Genomic DNA, 17,593 nt, shown 5'->3' with positions numbered 1-17,593 from the left:
GAGAGTTCACACTTGTCTTAGTTGGGTGGTGTCGGTGTTCTGGATTTTGACCATTCTATGATAGGTGTGCAGTGTTGGTGTATTTTTGAAGAGTTAAGTTTTTAAACCACGATTCAAAAACACAAGGTTAGGGTGACCACCTTAACCTATAAGTAGCCTGAGGCAAGTTCACATTGCGCAGGCAAGCTCCAGAACTTTCCCGTCGTGCCCAGCCCAGTTCCCAGAAAATCCCAGGAATCGGCCTGCACCCTGCGGCTCCCGCCCCGCCCCGCGTTGTCCGCCGGCGGACTCGCAGGCGCGGTCGCTGCCTGGACCCCAGCGGGCGGTACCGGAGTCAGGTGAGACCGCTGGGCCCGCGGGACCCCGCACGGCGGGAGCCGGCTCTCACTCCTCCCGCCCCCCCGGCAGGAGCGGGAACCGAGGGGGTGTCTGCCGCAGGGGCGGGGCGGGGGGTGAGCGAAATGCCACCAACTTTGCCCGCGCCCTCGCTGGGCACTGCAGCTGCCCACCTGCTTTCCAGGGAGCTTCCTCCGCATCGCCTTGGGGGCCCAGGGCTGGGTCTCCGCGCCTGGGGCGCAGGCCTGGAGCGCTGCTCGCCCGCCATCTTGCTGACGTCTCCCCGGACTCAGGCCCAGGTCCGGGGCTCGGAGACGCCTTCCCTGCCGGGGCCAACACCTGCGGCCCCGAGGTGGGGGTGGGGGTGGGGTGGGGGAGAAGGAGCGGGGAGGGGTGCGCATCCCTCCAACACCAGCCGCTTAGCCAGAGCAGAAGCCAGCAAGGGCCGCCTCAGCACGTTTCTAAAACAGTAAGCCTGCAGGAACTTAAATGCTGGCCCTCGGGCCTCATAGAAGTTTATTTCTGCTGTAGAGCAGTGGTCCAGAGCCTGAGTTTTGAGATCGACCCTAATGGTGCTCTATGACTTTGATCCGCTGCTGTGACCCCTGAGATGGTGCTTTGGGAATCATAAAGCCGCCTATCTTACGAGGGGGGGGAGGATGGGGTGTCAACAGCAGTGCCCGGCGTGTGAGTGCAGGGTAATCCAAGGCTACGATTGCACAATGATTGAGACAGGCCATTGGCCTCACGATTGAAGTGTTCGTCAAGGCCACCCTGTCCTGGACTAGAGCCCCCCCATCCCCGGTGTTTGGAGGACACTGCCTGAATTACAAGCATATCTGTTTCTGCCCTCATACGTCCATTGGGGTGACTGTTTGCAGAAGGCATGACGCAAAACAAAGGGTAGATGGGGGCAGTTTAACGGGGCCACTGTGACAAAGCTGTGACGGCCATCCTGCCAGCCCCACCAGTACCACCAGGCTCTCTGGCCGTCCAGGGTGGAAGATTGCTGCCCACAGGGACAAAAACCTTCAACTGAGGTTGGATGGGAGACCACCGGCTGGCTCTGAGAAGTCCCCAGGGCTCCCCACGGGTCTTCCCCTCTTGGTCTTTTCAGTGGCCTCAAAGCTGGTCTCTCTGCCTCCTTGAGGCCCAAGAACCTGAGTTTCCCACGATCCAGTCCCTGCCAGACTAAAGGCCCCGCCTGGAGCGGCCACCGTCCTGCTGCTTCGCAGTGGTGCCTTAACCCGCAGTCAGGTTACCTCGGTTTGCAATCCCAAGCCACCCGGGGTCCTCCTCGTTTTCCCAGAAAGTCTACTCCAGCCTGGGGAAACGTCCCCGCAGCCCTCAAAGCCGTCCTGCCCCTGCTGGCCTGGTGCATCACCTCCCTAGCTCCCACTCCTGCTCTTGGTCGTGAGCACTTTGAAGCAGGGGCCCACCCTCACCATCCCTCCACCCAGACCAGCAACCGGCACAGGGTGTGTCCCGAGAGAGCGGGATAGAGCAGGATAGAGCAGGATAGAACGGAATCCAGGCCTTGGCCAAGGCAAGACGCAGGAAAGGCTGGATAAACTGAGGAAGGGCAGTTGGGCCCCAGCCAGCCCCACCGCTGGCCCCCGGCCTGGCAGGAGCGTGGAGATGTAGGAATTTGGAAGGAGAGGAGCCGCTTGCACAAGCCAAGCCGGGATTGCAAATGTTGACGACCCACACCTGGAGACCACAAGCATCTGTCCTGTCCAAGGCAACCTGGGAAGAACCGGTCCTCTCACAGTTGGGGTTGGGGTGCGAGGGAGGGAACAGGGTAAGGGGGTACAGGACGGCAGAGCGCCTCCTGCAGGCTCTCAGTGAGCTAGGGGAGAGCCTCCAGGACCCTCAACTACTCCAGCTGTGTTCAGAAAGAAAGGTTGCCTCACATACTCTGGGGATGGGAGAAGGGGTGCAGGGGACTTGACCCCTGCCCAGGAAATGCCCCCTTCCCCACCCTCTGAGTTCCCATGCCTTTACATTTGAATGAGTTTGGGCCTCTGAGTTCCCATTAGCTTCACTGGTTTAAAAACTCAACCTCAAATCTTACCCCTTGAGTTGTTGGAGAGTTCTGAGGCTAGCAGAACCCTGGCATAATGTGACCAACCCGTTCCCTGGAGGAGGCAAGAGGCTGACCAAGAGGGAGTGCCTGGCAGCCATAATTGCAGTCCAGAGGTAACAAACACTGGGGCAGTGTGGTACCAAGATTTGCATTTGCACCTTTGTGGAGGACTGGAAGGAACCAGAGAGCCAGGGTCGAGGGTATGGGGCTGCAGCCAGAGTGGACTGGACCCACGGAGAGACGGGAGGCCCAGGAATCCACTCCTTAAGGTCCTCGGCAGGCCTGTGAGAGGGTCAAGAAACTACATCCCCGTCTGGTTTCCATCCCCTTGTCTTCTGAAGTTTTAAAAGTTGATGTTCAAGGACAAAAAGCAAAGAGGAACTGAAGAGCCTCTTGATGAAAGTGAAAGAGGAGAGTGAAAAAGCTGGCTTAAGACTCACCATGCAAAAAGCTAAGATCATGGCATCCAGTCCCGTCACTTCATGGCAAATAGATGGGGAAACAATGGAAACAGTGAGAGACTTTATTTTCATGGGCTCTAAAATCACTGCAGATGGTGACTGCAGCCATGAAATTAAAAGACACTTGCTCCTCGGAAGAAAAGCTATGACCAACCTAGGCAGCATATTAAAAAGCAGAGATGTTCCTTTCCTGACAAAGCTCCGTCTAGTCAAAGCTATGGTTTTTCCAGTGGTCATGTATGGATGTGAGAGTTGGACTATAAAGAAGGCTGAATGCCGAAGAATTGATGCTTTTGAACTGTGGTGTTGGAGAACACCCTTGAGAGTCCCTTGGACAGCAAGCAGATCAAACCAATCAATCCTAAAGGAGATCAACCCTGACTTTTCATTGGAAGGACTGATGCTGAAGCTGAAGCTCCAATACTTTGGCCACCTGATGGGAAGAACTGACTCACTTGAAAAGACTGTGATGCTGGGAAAGACTGAAGGCAGGAGGAGAAGGGGATGACAAAGGATGAGATGGTTGGATGGCATCACTGACTTGATATGGACATGACTTTGAGCAAGTTCCAGGAGTTGGTGATGTACAAGGAAGCCTGGCATGCTGCAGTCCATGGGTTCCAAAGAGTTGGACATGACTGAGTGACTGAACTGAACTGAAGGACAAATTTAGGAGAAAGAAGCAGGCCCACTTCCCTAAGGACAGTCACACACTATGCTAAGCCATCCTAGAACCCTGAGCTTACTGGCAGCCCATCAACACGGTGAAGTGCCCAGCTTACATTTTTCCAAGTCAGGAAATGGACACCTACATGAGGAGAGTCATCACCTCGAGGCCACAAGAACTGGAAAGTCCAAGGAATAATTTCTAACAAACTTAGGAAAGGGCCTCTGGGCCACCAAACTGGCTGGTCAGGGTGATTAGGGAACTCTGAAAACAATCCTGCTGCCTCCCTACCCCCAGATTCAACCATCCCACTGCCACAACAGGTGGAAAATGAGGCAGCAGCCAGCCACGTGAATGTGCCGGCATCACCGTGAGCAGCCTCGAGGTGTAGGGGGGTCGGGGGGTCCAGGCAGCCAGTGAGAACTAGAGACCTTGGTGCTGGGTCTCGGTGAGTGGAAAGTGGTAACACAGGGTTTCATGGATGTGGTTTTGTGGGTGTGTAGATAGGCATGTGAGCATGGGCTAGTCACTATGTGAATATGTGTAAATGTGGTTTCTGAGTGTGTGATTGTGTGTGTGTGTTGAGTGTACTAGTGGGAAGTGAGGGGCCACCAAGAACTTTATCGGTGGCCCCTCTGATCATTAGGTCCTCCCTCCAGCACGGGGCAAGGACCACTAACATACTTGGAAGGTGAAGGCCACTCAGGAGGAGGACAGGGACAAGTTCTGGGAACGAGGCTGTGACCACATTTGAGGGTGACAGGTGACAGGTGACAGGTGGGTGGCAGAATCCATTCCCGAGACCTTGAATTCTTGCTCTAAATCTGCCGAGCAGGGGAGTCAGGCTGGGGGAGGGGGAGCTTCCTGGGATCTCCAGCCACCCTCTAGAAGCACGTGGAGCGCACACGTGACGGACGGTGGCCACCCGGGCACGTGACTCTCCTTGACTCCTCTCTGTGCCCTCTGGCAGCCCAACCCCTGACAAGATACCTCTGGGCAGAGGGCAAAGGCCGCTTCTCCGCCCCTTTATAAAGAGGCCCCAGGCTGGTGGAGCTCTGGAGGCAGAGTGGGAGTGCCCTGCTGGCCTGGTCCCTGGTGCCGGTGTGGCGAGGAACCCAGCGCACACGGAGGCAGCCATGGGGCTGCTGTCTGGGGACACGCTGGGGGCCCTGGCCGTGGCCGTGCTCATCTTCTCGCTCTTGCTGGACCTGATGCACCGGCGCTCACGTTGGGCCGCACGCTACCCACCAGGCCCCACGCCGCTGCCCGTGCTGGGTAACCTGCTGCAGGTGGACTTCGAGGACCCGCGTCCCAGCTTTAGCCAGGTGAGGACGGAGGGCTGGGGAGTGCACGGCGGTGGTCCTAGGGCCCCACCGAGCAGCGGACAGTGGGCGCTGGGTGAAGCCACAGGTCGGAAGAGGAACCGGGCCTCAAAGAGCAGGCGGGTTTGAGAGCCTTCCTGAGGAGGCCGTTTGTTCAGGGCCCGAGAACAGATTGGGTTTTCCAAACAGAGGTCAGAGAGGACAAGGCCAGGGGCTGGGGGGTTTTACAGCATGGCGACAGGCTGGGGCTTCAGCCGGCCAGTTCTTAAATTATGTGAGCCTGAGTCCCTGAGGGTAACGTTGGGAGGGAAGGTCTTGAGAATGGGGGAGAGGAGTTTGGTCATGAGCCCTATTTAAATCAGGAAAGTTGAGGTTGAGAGGGGCGCAGTTCAGATCTTTTGCCTCCATGAGTTCTTGGGCCTCCCTGCTCCCCTCTATGAACCTCAGTTTCTTCACCTGAAAAATAGGATGCCAACTTGGCCTGCTGACCATTTTGGTGACCCTTGCACAGTCATAGGTGGGTCTATGAGTAGGATGGTCTGATCCAACTGGAGATCCTCAAAACGAGTGGATGTAACCCCCCTGGGGCTCACAAGACTAGATAAAGTCCTTGCAGTTGCTCGCTGCTGGAGGGGGGCCCAGAGGTGCCACGAGGCTAACGCCAGGAGGCTGGGCCCCCTCAGCCTGGCGGGGCCTGGGCTTGCCAAACACCCTCGACCTTTGGCCTGCAGCTGCGGCGCCGCTTCGGGAACGTGTTCAGCCTGCAGCAGGTCTGGACGCCTGTCGTCGTGCTCAACGGGCTGGCGGCAGTGCGCGAGGCGCTGGTGTACCGCAGCCAGGACACTTCCGACCGTCCACCTCCGGCCGTCTACGAGCACATCGGTTACGGGCCGCGCGCGGAAGGCAAGCGGAGAGGGCAGGCCGCGTCCCTGCAGGCGGAGGCAGGGTCGCGGACGTTCGGTGCAGGAAAGAGTCAACGGATTTGAGGGGTCAGCAGGTGGAGACAGGAGACTGTGCCAAGCGTTGGGGAAGGAGAAATTGGATGGGGCAGAGGGCGGGGGCCTTACTAAGAGAGGGCGGCCCAGGGCCATTGCGAGCGCGAAGGGGACGTCGGGGTGGGCAGGAAAGAGGACAAAGTCGGGGTGGGTAGAGCAGGGACGGGCCAGCACATTCCCCACGTGGCAGACGGGGTCTCGTTGAGCAAAATAAAAACTGGAGACACGACTTGCCCCTAGAAGGGGAGACTCGGGGAGCATTGTGGGACGCCAGCAAATGAGACCAGTCCCCAGATGGAAGGGGGTGACAAAGTGGGCGGGATTTGGGAGGGGAGGATGAGGCCAGTGTGGGTGGGGCAGCGGCGAGAATTTCTCCCAAGGGGGCGGGAGGTGAGCAGAGCCCCGAGCGGGGCGGGGCCAGACCTGAGCCACGCCCACGTGCCCCCCGGCCCCCCCCCCCCCCCCCCGCCCCCAGGAGTAATCCTGGCGCGTTATGGGAACGCGTGGCGGGAGCAGCGGCGCTTCTCCCTGTCCACCCTGCGCAACTTCGGCCTGGGGAAGAAGTCACTGGAGCAGTGGGTGACCGAGGAGGCCTCGTGCCTCTGTGCTGCCTTCGCCGACCAGGCCGGTGAGTGAGTGCTGGGGCAGAGGCACCTGGAGGTCTGGGAGGTTTGGAGAGGCCTGGGAAAGAAGAGATGGAGGCGACGCCCTACCTTGCACCGTCCCCTTCCAGGACGCCCGTTTAGCCCCAAAGACCTCCTGAATAAAGCAGTGAGCAACGTCATCGCCTCCCTGACCTTCGGATGCCGCTTCGAGTACAAGAATCCTGGCATCGTCAAGCTCTTGGACGTGATAGACGATGCGCTGAAGGAAGAGTTTAACTTAGTGCGCCAGGTGCGGGAAGGGACCTCCGTAGAGGAGGCCTCGGTCCTCCAACGGGTCGCCCCTGAGGCGAAGGGGCTTTCCGGGAAAGGGACCAGCAAGGAAAAGGCTTGGAAGTAAGGAGATGGCAGACACCCCAGATGTGAGACGCCCGGCGAGGGCCAGCACACTTGGGGTAGGGAGGACTCTCCCTGGAAGGCAGCAGTACCCACTGATATATACATTTTAGGTTTCTCTTTCTGGGCTCAGGGCCAGGAGAGGGGCAGGGTCTGAAGCTAGGGAGGAACAAGGTCGATGGTGGGGACACTGGAGGAAGCTGGGACCTGACTGGTGAGCACCTGAGCACCAGGCGGTCCCAGGCCCCACGGCTGTGACCCGCACAGGTGGTGGAAGCTGTGCCAGCGCTCCTGCGCATCCCAGGGCTGGCCGCCAAGGTCTTCCCGGGGCAGAAGGCCTTCATGGCCCTGATTGATGAGCTGATCGCTGAGCAGAAGATGACCCGGGACCCGACCCAGCCACCCCGACACCTGACCGACGCCTTCCTGGATGAGGTGAAGGAGGTAAGGTGATCAGGACAGGGATGTGTGTTGAGGGCCCAGGAGGCAAACTCAGGCCTGTGTATCACCCAGGGATCAGACAGCTGGGCTGACTGGAGCAGAGTGGGAGGCCATGTGGGGACTTCACCTCTGTCCCTGGGCTTACCTTCCCGGTGTGACCCAGGCCAAGGGGAACCCCGAGAGCAGCTTCAATGATGCGAACCTGCGCCTGGTGGTGGCCGACCTGTTCTCCGCCGGGATGATCACCACCTCGACCACACTGGCCTGGGCCCTCCTCCTCATGATCCTGCACCCAGACGTGCAACGTGAGTCTAGGCCGGAGTGGGGGGTGGAGGGGTGAGGTAGGACGGGGCCACCCCGAGGCCCCTGAGCTCAGCTGGTTTGGCCACAGCCAGCAGTTCTGCGCAGAGGCTGAGCCCCAGCGCAGACGTCACAGCACCCTCCTCGAAGTGGCGTCCGGAGGAGGTGGGAGCCCAGCCCTTGGGTCTGACCACATGAGGACGCTTGTTTTCCAGGACGGGTCCAGCAGGAAATCGATGAGGTGATAGGGCAGGTGAGGCGACCAGAGATGGGGGATCAGGCCCTCATGCCCTTCACCATGGCCGTGGTCCATGAGGTGCAACGCTTTGCGGACATCATCCCCCTGGGAGTGCCCCACATGACATCCCGTGACATCGAGGTGCAGGGCTTCCACATCCCGAAGGTAGGCCTGCGGATCTCCCAACCCTGGCTCCGCACCACCTTCCACCTGATATCCCCAGTGTGAGTGTTGCCAGCTGTGGCCAGGACTGGAATCCGAGCCACCCCGTCCTCATGGCCGCGGGTGCCGAATGTCCCAGCCTGGGTGGGCGTGGAGAGGAGAGTGGAGCAGGGCTGGCTCTGTCCCTCTGATTCCCTGGCCGGGCAGGGAAGACAAACTAGACCATGTCACAGTGATGGCGGAGCCCGTGCAGAGGGGCAGTAAGGGCACCTGCCACGGGGACGGGGACGGTGCTGAGAAACCTTTGGGCTGCGGTTACTTGAAGAGTCCAGGTGTGTGCCAGGCATGTGTGTGCGCCCACGTGTCTTTGGTGGCAGGGGTCTGGGCACCCCCCTCCCCGCCCCCGATCGAGACCTCAGCCATGCCAGACATTTGTCACCAGGGGACGACACTCATCACCAACCTGTCGTCAGTGCTGAAGGATGAGACCATCTGGGAGAAGCCCTTCCGCTTCCACCCGGAGCACTTCCTGGATGCCCAGGGCCGCTTCGTCAAGCAGGAAGCCTTCATACCCTTCTCCGCAGGTACCTTGGGGGTGGGGAGTGCTCGGTTTGCTTGCCCTTCCTGAGGGGGTCTTGGAGGGGTAGAGCCCAGGCTCACAGAGACCCGTGCCCACCCACAGGCCGCCGCGCGTGCCTCGGGGAGCCCCTGGCCCGCATGGAGCTCTTCCTCTTCTTCACCAGCCTCCTGCAGCGCTTCAGCTTCTCCGTGCCTGCCGGGCAGCCCCCGCCCAGCGACCGCGGTGTCTTTGCCTTCCTGGTGACCCCAGGCCCGTACCAGCTGTGTGCCGTGTCCCGCTAGAGGCAGGCCCCCAGCCCCCAACCTCAGCGGCAGCCCTGATGTTCAATAAACCACTGCCTGGGAGCTCCATCCTGACTTGAGTCCCACCTGGGGCCCCTGACCATACCCTGGCAGACATGTAGCCTCAGCAGTCTCCCCAAAACCAGGCCCCACCCCCCAGACTGATTCATCCTCACCTGGCATTTGACCCCGTTTAACAGATGGGTGTCCTGAGGCTCTGAAGGTGTAGCAGGGTATACTGTGAGATGGGTGTACTGAGGCTTACACCAGACACCCTGGGAGACCCAACCTCGGTTGCTGGGTGTAGTGACCGCGCCTGTGTAAACAACTCCTGGCTTTTGCAGGGGCGAGCTCACGTAGGCTGGGGAGAGATTTCAAGCCCCATGCAATAAGGGGCCCCAACAGCTCTCACACACACATTTCAGGCCTAGTCACAGCAGCTTTGCTCTAGAGGCCTCAGGTCAGCCAGCACCTCAAGTCTGCGGGCCCAGAAGGTGGGGTGGGACAGGGAAGATATGCCGGGTGAGCCCAGAGCGCTCAGTCTCTTGAGGCCGGAGCTCTTCCCAGGAGGGAGCCACCTCCCTGGGCCTCTTTACAGGATTGACCCCCTTTCCCTGCCCCTTAGGACACTGATCCCCCAGCCCCTGCCCAGGCGGAGTTGCCGCTCACGGCCACGCTAAAGCTCGGCTCCAACCCAGGGCTCCATCCTCTGAGTGGCCAGGTGAGGCCGGGCTCTTGGGAGGCTAGGCAGGGGCCGGGAATGAGCCCCTGTGGACCGCAGGTGTGCCCTGGGGACAGGGTCAACCTTGGGTCCTGTGAACAGCGGGATGGCAGAGCTGAAGGAGGCCCTGCAGAGCTCAGAGGAGGACACCCTGGCCCTCATCCTTGCTGTGCTCTGCCACCATGTGGCCTTGCGCTTCTGTTTCCCCTTTGGCCAGGAGGAGGTTTGCCTCTGATGGCTGCCGGGTCCTGTCTTCCTGCGCCGACTCAGAGGCTGAGATCTTCTAAGCCTGGAGCCCCGGCCAAGGGCAGGGACACCCATCCTCCACCTCCAGCCCCCAGTCTGGTCTGGACTGAGCTCACACAGACACCACCCAAGGGCTCTAATGACTGTCTGCTCACCTGAGTCTCAGGCAGACTCCCTGACACATAGAGGTTAGGAGCTGGGAGATCCCAGACAGGTCAGAAGCACCAGCCGCTAATCAAGCCAGTTGTGCCTTCATGACAGTCAGCTCTCCACATTCAGGGAACCTGGTCTGTCCCTTGGCACTGACTCAGAAGACCAGCCAGGGCCCCCGTGAGTCTCCAGCATCCCCACATCTGCACCTAGTAGCAGGAGGCGGTGCTCCAGCGGCGCGTTGGGACAGCGGCTGTGGACAAAGCCACACTGAGTTTGCAGAAACCTGAGGGCCCTGAAAGGAGGTAGCCGGGCCTGCAGAAGCATCAACTGTGGTTTTATTGGACACAGTGTCACTCGTGGCTCTGAGTCTTCGGGATGTCAGAGGCGGGGAACCAGCCCAGCCAGAGCTTCCTCAAGAGCTGGGGGACCCAGCCCCCGGGCCTTTCCTCCACGATGTCCACCTCGGAAGCCTCTAAAAAGCACACACAGACATGCCCTGTGAGCACCCTGCTGGAAGGAACCTTGCCCAGGGCTAGGGTATGCTCTGTTGCCAGGAGAACGGGTCAGCATTGCTAAAAAGGAGGAAACCTTCCTCCAGCCCAAGGGGAGTGGCCAAGAAGGAAGAAGGATGCAGGGGTCTCCTTCAGGAAAGGCTGGGCATCGGGCCACCTGGGCTTCGTCCCCACCCCCTCCCTGGGCCAGGAGGGCCGGGGAGCTCAGCTATCTGTGACCTCTGGGTCCCTGAGATGAGGGAGCAGGGCAGTCCTGCTGCACAGGATGGGGTCTGCTTCTTACCAGAAACATACACAGCTGTTCTCTTTCGGGCCTTCTTGTTCTCCTAGGAAGGGAGAAGGGGCACGGGGTGGGATGAGGCAGGTTCTCCATTGTGCAGCTGGGGAGATGGGCCTCAGGTCACGAGAAATCGGGGGAGGCCGGGGTTCAGATCCCCTCGCCACTCAGACCGTGTCTGCACCTCTCAGCCGCACGCAGAGCTGCTGCTCCGCCGGGATGGCAGTTTGACTCCATGGTCTTGGGGTGCCCCGGCCTCCCCCAACCGCTGCCACGGTGGCATGGGCCTGGCCTCTCCCCTCCACCCTGCAGAGCCCGGGGGCTTCCCAGTAGAACCCACTCGGTGACTGTGTTCCAGCTGAGCCCCAGGCTTCCTTACCTGCCATCCTGGGGTCCCTGCCACCTCTTCCTTCTCAGTCACCCCCTTCGCACCAGGAATGAGGTTGGCTGCTTCCTCCCCCAGGGGCCCCACCTCGCCCTCTTCCCTAGACAAGACAGCCGTCTCCTCCTTGGGGACAGCATCGTTCGGTCCTCCCGTGGCCTTGGGGGTCATGGCCTGCAGAGGGGCACGAGGGCGGTATGTGGGCAGCGAGGCCGTCTGATGCCCTCCCCCGCGCCTCCTGCTGTGCAGACTTGGAGTCTATAGTTCTTTGTTTCTCCAAGGAAGCCCCTCCCTTCTCAGCTCGAGGTGTGGTAGGGTTGTAGGTTTCCTAAAGGAGCCCCCCGCTATCCCTGGGGCCCTGACCATGCGCTGGACGGACTTCCTGTCTCGGGGAACACGGACGGGGGCAGCCCCCAGCCCCGGGCCCTTCCTGGCCAGGCCTCACTTACCTCAGAGTCGTGCTTCTTCCCACTCCTGACTCTGCGTCTCTACAGAGGGAAACAGAGGCTGTCACATACAGCTGAGAGTGCCCGGGAGCCCGTCCCTGCCTGGCCCATCCTCTTTCCGTGTGTGCCCACCGAGGAGGCCCAGGACAGTGACCCCACTCCAGGGGAGGAGGAGTGCCCAGCCCTCACCCACCTGAGTGGTCACGGGGTAGCACTTATCCATCGGCCCCCACACTGGCCTTAAGGTCTCCCCGATGGGCTGTTTGAGAAGGAGGAAGAGAGAAGGCTGAGGTGACTTGTCAAGGGCTCAGTCATGCATTGGTCCACTGTCAATGCATGCTGCAGACACTGTGGACTACGGGGTTTAAGGACGCGCCATACTAACAAATGATCGCTATCATTAAACATAAAACGCTGCATTCACAAAACAAGGACAAGTGCTAAAATAAAAATGTTCCAACAATAATCTCTAATTCTTTCTTTCCTTTTTTTAAATTTCATTTTGGCTGCACTGGGTCTGTTGAGGTGCATGGGCTCTTCATTTTGGCGCTTGAGCTTTTTCTTTCTCTCTCTAGCTCAGTGCACAGGCTTCTCTCTAGTTGCTGGCCATGGGCTTTGTTGCCCCACAGCATGTGGGATCTCACTTCCCTGACCAGGAATTGAACTGGCATCCCCTGAATTAGAAGATGGATTCTTAACCATTGGACCACCAGGACTCCCTACAACATCTAATTCTTCAAAAACAGAAATATGATCATGGGAATTAAAAATCCAATCAGAGTGTAGAAGATAAAATTGAAAAAGAGTTTCTCCCAGAATAGAGAGATCAGGAGGTCCAGCAGCTAAATCACAGATCTTTCTAAAAAAGGAACAGAGTCAACAAACTAGGGGGGGCAGGGAAAGATCCCAAATAAATACCAGTCTTGTGTTTTTGAGAGTTTTCCCAAAGATACAGGACCTGCGTTTGTAGAGGAGAAGGAATCGCCAAGTGTCCAGGAACATGGATGAAGGAGACCCACCCCAGATGATGTCATCAGTAAATATTGAAATACCTAGGATAGAAAGAAGAACCTAAAAACTTCCAGAGATATGAAGAAAGAAGTCTATTAAGTGTCATCAGACTTTTCAACACCAACCTTTGAAGCCAGAAGAAAATGAGGATCTTCAAAATCTGTGAGAAAATTATTTCCAAAATTCTGTACCTCGCCACACTGAGTTAAATACGCAGTAAGACCTTTTCGAACAGGTAATATCTCAGGACTACCCCTCAAGAATATCTGAGGACTACCCCTCAGCACATCTGCAGGTTGTGCTGCCCCCAAATAAAAGATAACATGTGGTGCACACGTGAAAGAAGTGACGTACTCAGCAGAAAGAGAGTAAAGAGAGATCCCAGGACGGCTGAGCCTCCAGCCTCAAGGACGTCCGTCCATGTGGGAAAAGGGTGGAGGGCTCCATGAAATATGTCCCCAGGGAAATGATCATATTGATAAACCACCTAACTCGTCTTAAGTGTATAGCAAGGAGATTAATTGTTTTTAATAGAGAGTTTAGATGTATTAATTATAGGTACAGGGACAACTAAACTTTAAAAAAGAGGAAAAAGGCAAAAATCATGCACAAAGCCTGATTATAGTATACTACATGACTCAGGAATACTGTTTGCATAGTTTTAAAATGTAAACCCTCAATATTGAGCTAAACAAAATGACGACACACACCTATTAGAATGACTTTTTAAAAGGAAAATCCTGGAACTGATACGGGTCAAACGGATCCTTTCATTCACTGCTGGTGAGAATGCAAAGTGGATACCAGCCACTTTGGAAAGTTTCACAGTTTCCTAGAAAACTAAGTACACATTACCACATGACCCCACAACTCCCCGCGAGGTGTTTACCTAAAAGGAAAACCTTTGTTCACACAAAACTTGTACTAGAACATTATAGTGGTTTTATCTGAAACTGCCAAAAACCAGAAAGAATCCAAATGCTGCTTGTCTGCTCGGTGGATAGACTGTGGTACCTCCAAACAGGGGACAACTACGCGGTAACGAGAAGGTACAACTACCACGACACACAAGTAGGTGTCCTGTGCTCAATGAAAGATTCAAAACTACATATTGGGGACTTCCCTGTGGTCCAGTGGTTAGGACCCTGTGCTTCCACTGCAGGGGGCCCGGGGTTGATCCCTGGTCAGGGAACTGAGATCCCGCAAGCCTGCTGCATGGGCAAATAATGACAGACTACGTACTGGGATGTTTCCAGTTCTATGACCATCTTGCAAAGGCAAAACTCTGGGGCCAGAAAACCATTCACTGGAGGCCAGGGGCTGGGAGCTGGGGAAGGGTTGAGTATGGGGGAATTTTCTGAACTGACTGGACCTGTTCTGTATCTTGGCTATACTGGCAATTTCACAGTTGTATACATCTGTCAAAACTCACAGAACTGTATGCTAAAAAGAATGGATTTCACTCTATTTAAGTAGTTTCCTAATTAAAAAACAATTGTATTCAAAGGAGCCCACTGTGTGGGAGAGGGATTTAAAACCCAAACTGATGTAATTGTTTTGTTGTTATGAGAGCTAAATCTTCACCTTTTGTTGTAATAATTCATTAGATAATGTTTAAATCTGAACAATCAAGACAAAGCAAGATAAGGTTTTAATTTAGAACTGCAGAGGGAAAACCAATGGCTTCAGCTAGAAAGTTGGAAGCTAGAAAGATTTCCACCCTGGGCTGTGGGAATTGTGGGTGAAGAGGATCGGGAGAAACAGCAGACTTTTTCCAGGTCTTAAACCTTTGACTCATCAAACTATGTATACACATTCCTTTGATGACAATAAAGTTTTTTAAATGAAAGTTTGGTTAGTTAAAACACACACACACACACACACACAGGACGCAACATATACGCTGTCTCCGAAAGTGAAATTTGCTCAGTGGTGTCCGACTCCTTGCAAACCTATACAGTCCATGGAATTCTCCAGGCCAGAATACTGCAGTGGCTAGCCCTTCCCTTCTCCAGGGGATCTTCCCAACCCAGGGATCGAACCTAGGTCTCCCGCATTGCGGGTGGATTCCTTACCAGCTGAGTCACAAGGGAAGCCCAAGAGTCCTGGAGTGGGTAGCCTATCCCTTCTCCAGGGGCTCTTCCTGACCCAGGAATCAAACCGGGGTCTTCTGCATTGCAGGCAGATTCTTTACCCACTGAGCTATCAGGGAAGCCCTATGGCACCTGCCCACCTGGGCCTTCTTAGGGGCTCTCCAACCTCTGCCAGTCACTCCCTAACTACGTAGCCCACACGTCTCCATGTTGCTGGGTCACAGAGAAGCTTGTCCCTGTGAAAATCCTCTCTTCCCTGTAACACTAGAGGGGGAGTAGGAGGTCTCCAGAGACCAGGCATGTGACTCTAGCGTGTCATCTTGGGCAGCCTGGGTCCAGTCACTGTCCCTCTGGGAGCCTAAGTTTCCTCGTCTACAAAGTGAGAGCTGCTGGTGGGAGGCGGGGAGAATGGATACATGTGCATGCATGGCTGAGTCCCTTCACCGGTTCACCTGAAACTGTCACATGTTAATTGGCTATACCCCAATACAAAATACAAAGCTTCCCTTCACCGTTCACCTGAAACTGTCACCTGTTAACTGGCTAAACCCCAATACAAAATACAAAGCTTCCCTTCACCATTCACCTGAAACTGTCACATGTCCCCTGGCTGTACTCCAGCACACACACACAACGCCCTGGGGTGCTGCGAGGTTTCACCAGAGGGGCAACCCCTCATCCGGCACGTGGCTCTCAGTGGAAATCCCGCTTCCATGTGTGTTTTCCTGACAGAGGGCTGGGAGTAGGGGCTTCAGTCACAGGTTCCTGGACCTGGAGTGTCCGAGAGGACATGTGACCCCAGGCAGCTGTCCTGCTCACCACCACCCCCTTCAGGTATGAATGTGGAACCATGTTCCAAGACTACTCACACATTAGGGGTCATCTGTTCCTGTCGGTTCGTCTAGGCTCCTGCCACAGAGCCCTGAGCTGAGCTGACGCCACAGAGTCCTGAGGTGACCAGCCAGCCAGCCCGGGGCGGGGGGTGGCAATTGGGGGTGGTAAAGGGGGGCTTTGTTTGACACTTTGCCGAGAACACAGGGAATTTCACCAGAATCCTCTTACACACAGACACAGTTGGTCACCCATTTCTGATCAAGCAGTATGACCGCTCTTTGTGCTACATGACGGTCCCCTTAGCCCCTGACAGAGGTCCCCACCTGTGATGACTCCACAGCAATCTCATGGACAGGGGCTGTTTTCCCCACAGACCCCTGAAAATAGTAGTACACCACGCCTGCAGGGAGATGAAGACAAACTAGTTAAAACATAAAAAGTAACAATTATTTTTAAATGTCTGTATGTACAATATGGCAATAATGGTATATTTTTAAACTATTTTGATGTGTGATGAAAGACTTTAAACATTAACTTACAAATGTGTGAGGGGACAGCTATTCAAAAGTGAAAGTGAAAGAAAAGTAAGTGAAGTCACTCCGTAATGTCCGACTCTTTGCGACCCCATGGACAGTAGCCTACAGGCTCCTCCATCAATGGGATTCTCCATGCAAGAGTACTGGAGTGGGTTGCCATTTCCTACTTCAAGGGACCTTCCCAACCCAGGGATCTAACTCTGGTCTCCTGCATTTTAGGCAGACGTTTTTTACCATCTGAATCACCAGGGAGGTGGTGTTATTCAAAAGGTATAAGTAAATATTTGAAGATCACTGCTCTAGGGTATGACTTGGTTATATGTGTTTTGAGGGGCTGGTTTGTGAGTTTTTGGGGAGGATGCATGGGTTTTAGATCAGACACAGGTTCAAATCCCACTTCTCCACGGAGGTACAGAGGGAGGAAAAGGAGAAAGAAGGCCAGCCCTGGTTCTGAGCAGTGTGACCAGCCCTGGGGAGCCAGGCACATGGCGATCTCAGGAGGGGGCCTCTGGGAGTCTTGGGGAGTAGCTGGAGATTGAAGTGGCTCAGAGATGAGCACCGATTCCCTGGGTCCTGCCATCACTCCCCCAACCACCCCAGCACCCAGGCCCTCACCTGTAAGAATGAAGATTTCTATTGCGTAGAGGAGACTATAGAGCCTGGAAGGAAAGCATAGCAGTGTATGAGGCTGGGGTCTCGAGCCCTCACAGTTTTTCTCTCCCGTCCAAGTCCCAGCACCTATTCCACCAGGATGTGTCCAATCAACAGTGTGGATGAATAAATCCACAGCTGTAACAGGGCTCAGCCCAGGCTCCCTGCTGACTGGCCGTCATGACTGTGCCTCTGCTTATTCAGAAAGCCAGACTTGGAGCCTGGAGCCCACACGGCCCCTCTGACTCACTCCCTTTTCCTTTCCTTCTTGTTTACACAGGTCCATCTTGCCTTTCCAGTCTGAACACAGGGGCTTAGCCTTGGCTCAGCATTCATAGCTGTTCGTTCAAGGGTTGTATTAGCTCTTTGGCCCACAGCCCCCCAAAGCCCTCCCTCTCTCCTCTGGACTGACAAGTCCTTCAGCCTGGATTAGAAATAATATCCCATTGTCCATCTTGCTCTTCTAGAACACCTCCCTTGGGAGAAACAGAGTTTTTTCTGGCCATTCTGAATAGCACATGGGATGGTTTCCCAACCAGGGATCGAGCTTCCACAGTGAAAGTGCTGAATCCTAACCATTTGGCCACCTGAGAACCCCCTTGAACACAGCATCTTGGCACTGCCAGAATGCTGGCACCCTGTCTATACACACACACACATGCACACACAAACACACACACACAGAGGCACGTCCCATTTGTCTGTACCAGGCTCTCCACTCTGACCCTGAGTCCCAGAGACACTGTAACAGCCAAGAAAAGGGCCATACAAAACCCCGTCCTCTTGGGACCCAGTGAGAGGGTCCCCTTTCCTGGTTGATGAGGGTATGATAACAGGGCCCATGTAAACTTTACCTCTCTCTCT

The 17,593-nt window shown here is 55.9% G+C and overlaps 1 protein-coding gene across 5 annotated transcripts; it reads left to right on the top strand.

Moving 5' to 3' along the window:
* Nucleotides 1-208: 208 nt before the first annotated feature.
* Nucleotides 209-8,954, top strand: CYP2D6 (cytochrome P450 family 2 subfamily D member 6). 5 transcript variants are annotated; one of them, XM_065944932.1, is made up of 11 exons: nucleotides 209-338; nucleotides 4,210-4,320; nucleotides 4,521-4,875; nucleotides 5,604-5,775; nucleotides 6,343-6,495; nucleotides 6,601-6,761; nucleotides 7,133-7,309; nucleotides 7,470-7,611; nucleotides 7,822-8,009; nucleotides 8,449-8,590; nucleotides 8,689-8,954. In XM_065944932.1, exons 3-11 carry the CDS (start codon nucleotides 4,687-4,689, stop codon nucleotides 8,865-8,867), a joined length of 1,503 nt encoding a protein of 500 aa, XP_065801004.1. In that variant the 5' UTR covers nucleotides 209-338; nucleotides 4,210-4,320; nucleotides 4,521-4,686; the 3' UTR covers nucleotides 8,868-8,954. The 5 variants fall into 5 exon arrangements, with proteins under 5 accessions (XP_065801004.1, XP_065800982.1, XP_065800996.1 ...); XM_065944910.1 differs by having other exon boundaries at nucleotides 213-338; nucleotides 4,197-4,320; XM_065944924.1 differs by lacking the exon at nucleotides 4,210-4,320 and having other exon boundaries at nucleotides 218-338.
* Nucleotides 8,955-17,593: the final 8,639 nt, after the last annotated feature.

This window comes from Muntiacus reevesi, chromosome 1 (assembly GCF_963930625.1).
Source record: "Muntiacus reevesi chromosome 1, mMunRee1.1, whole genome shotgun sequence".
NCBI classification, from domain to species: Eukaryota; Metazoa; Chordata; class Mammalia; order Artiodactyla; family Cervidae; genus Muntiacus; species Muntiacus reevesi.
This window is presented reverse-complemented; position numbering and strand designations above follow the sequence as displayed.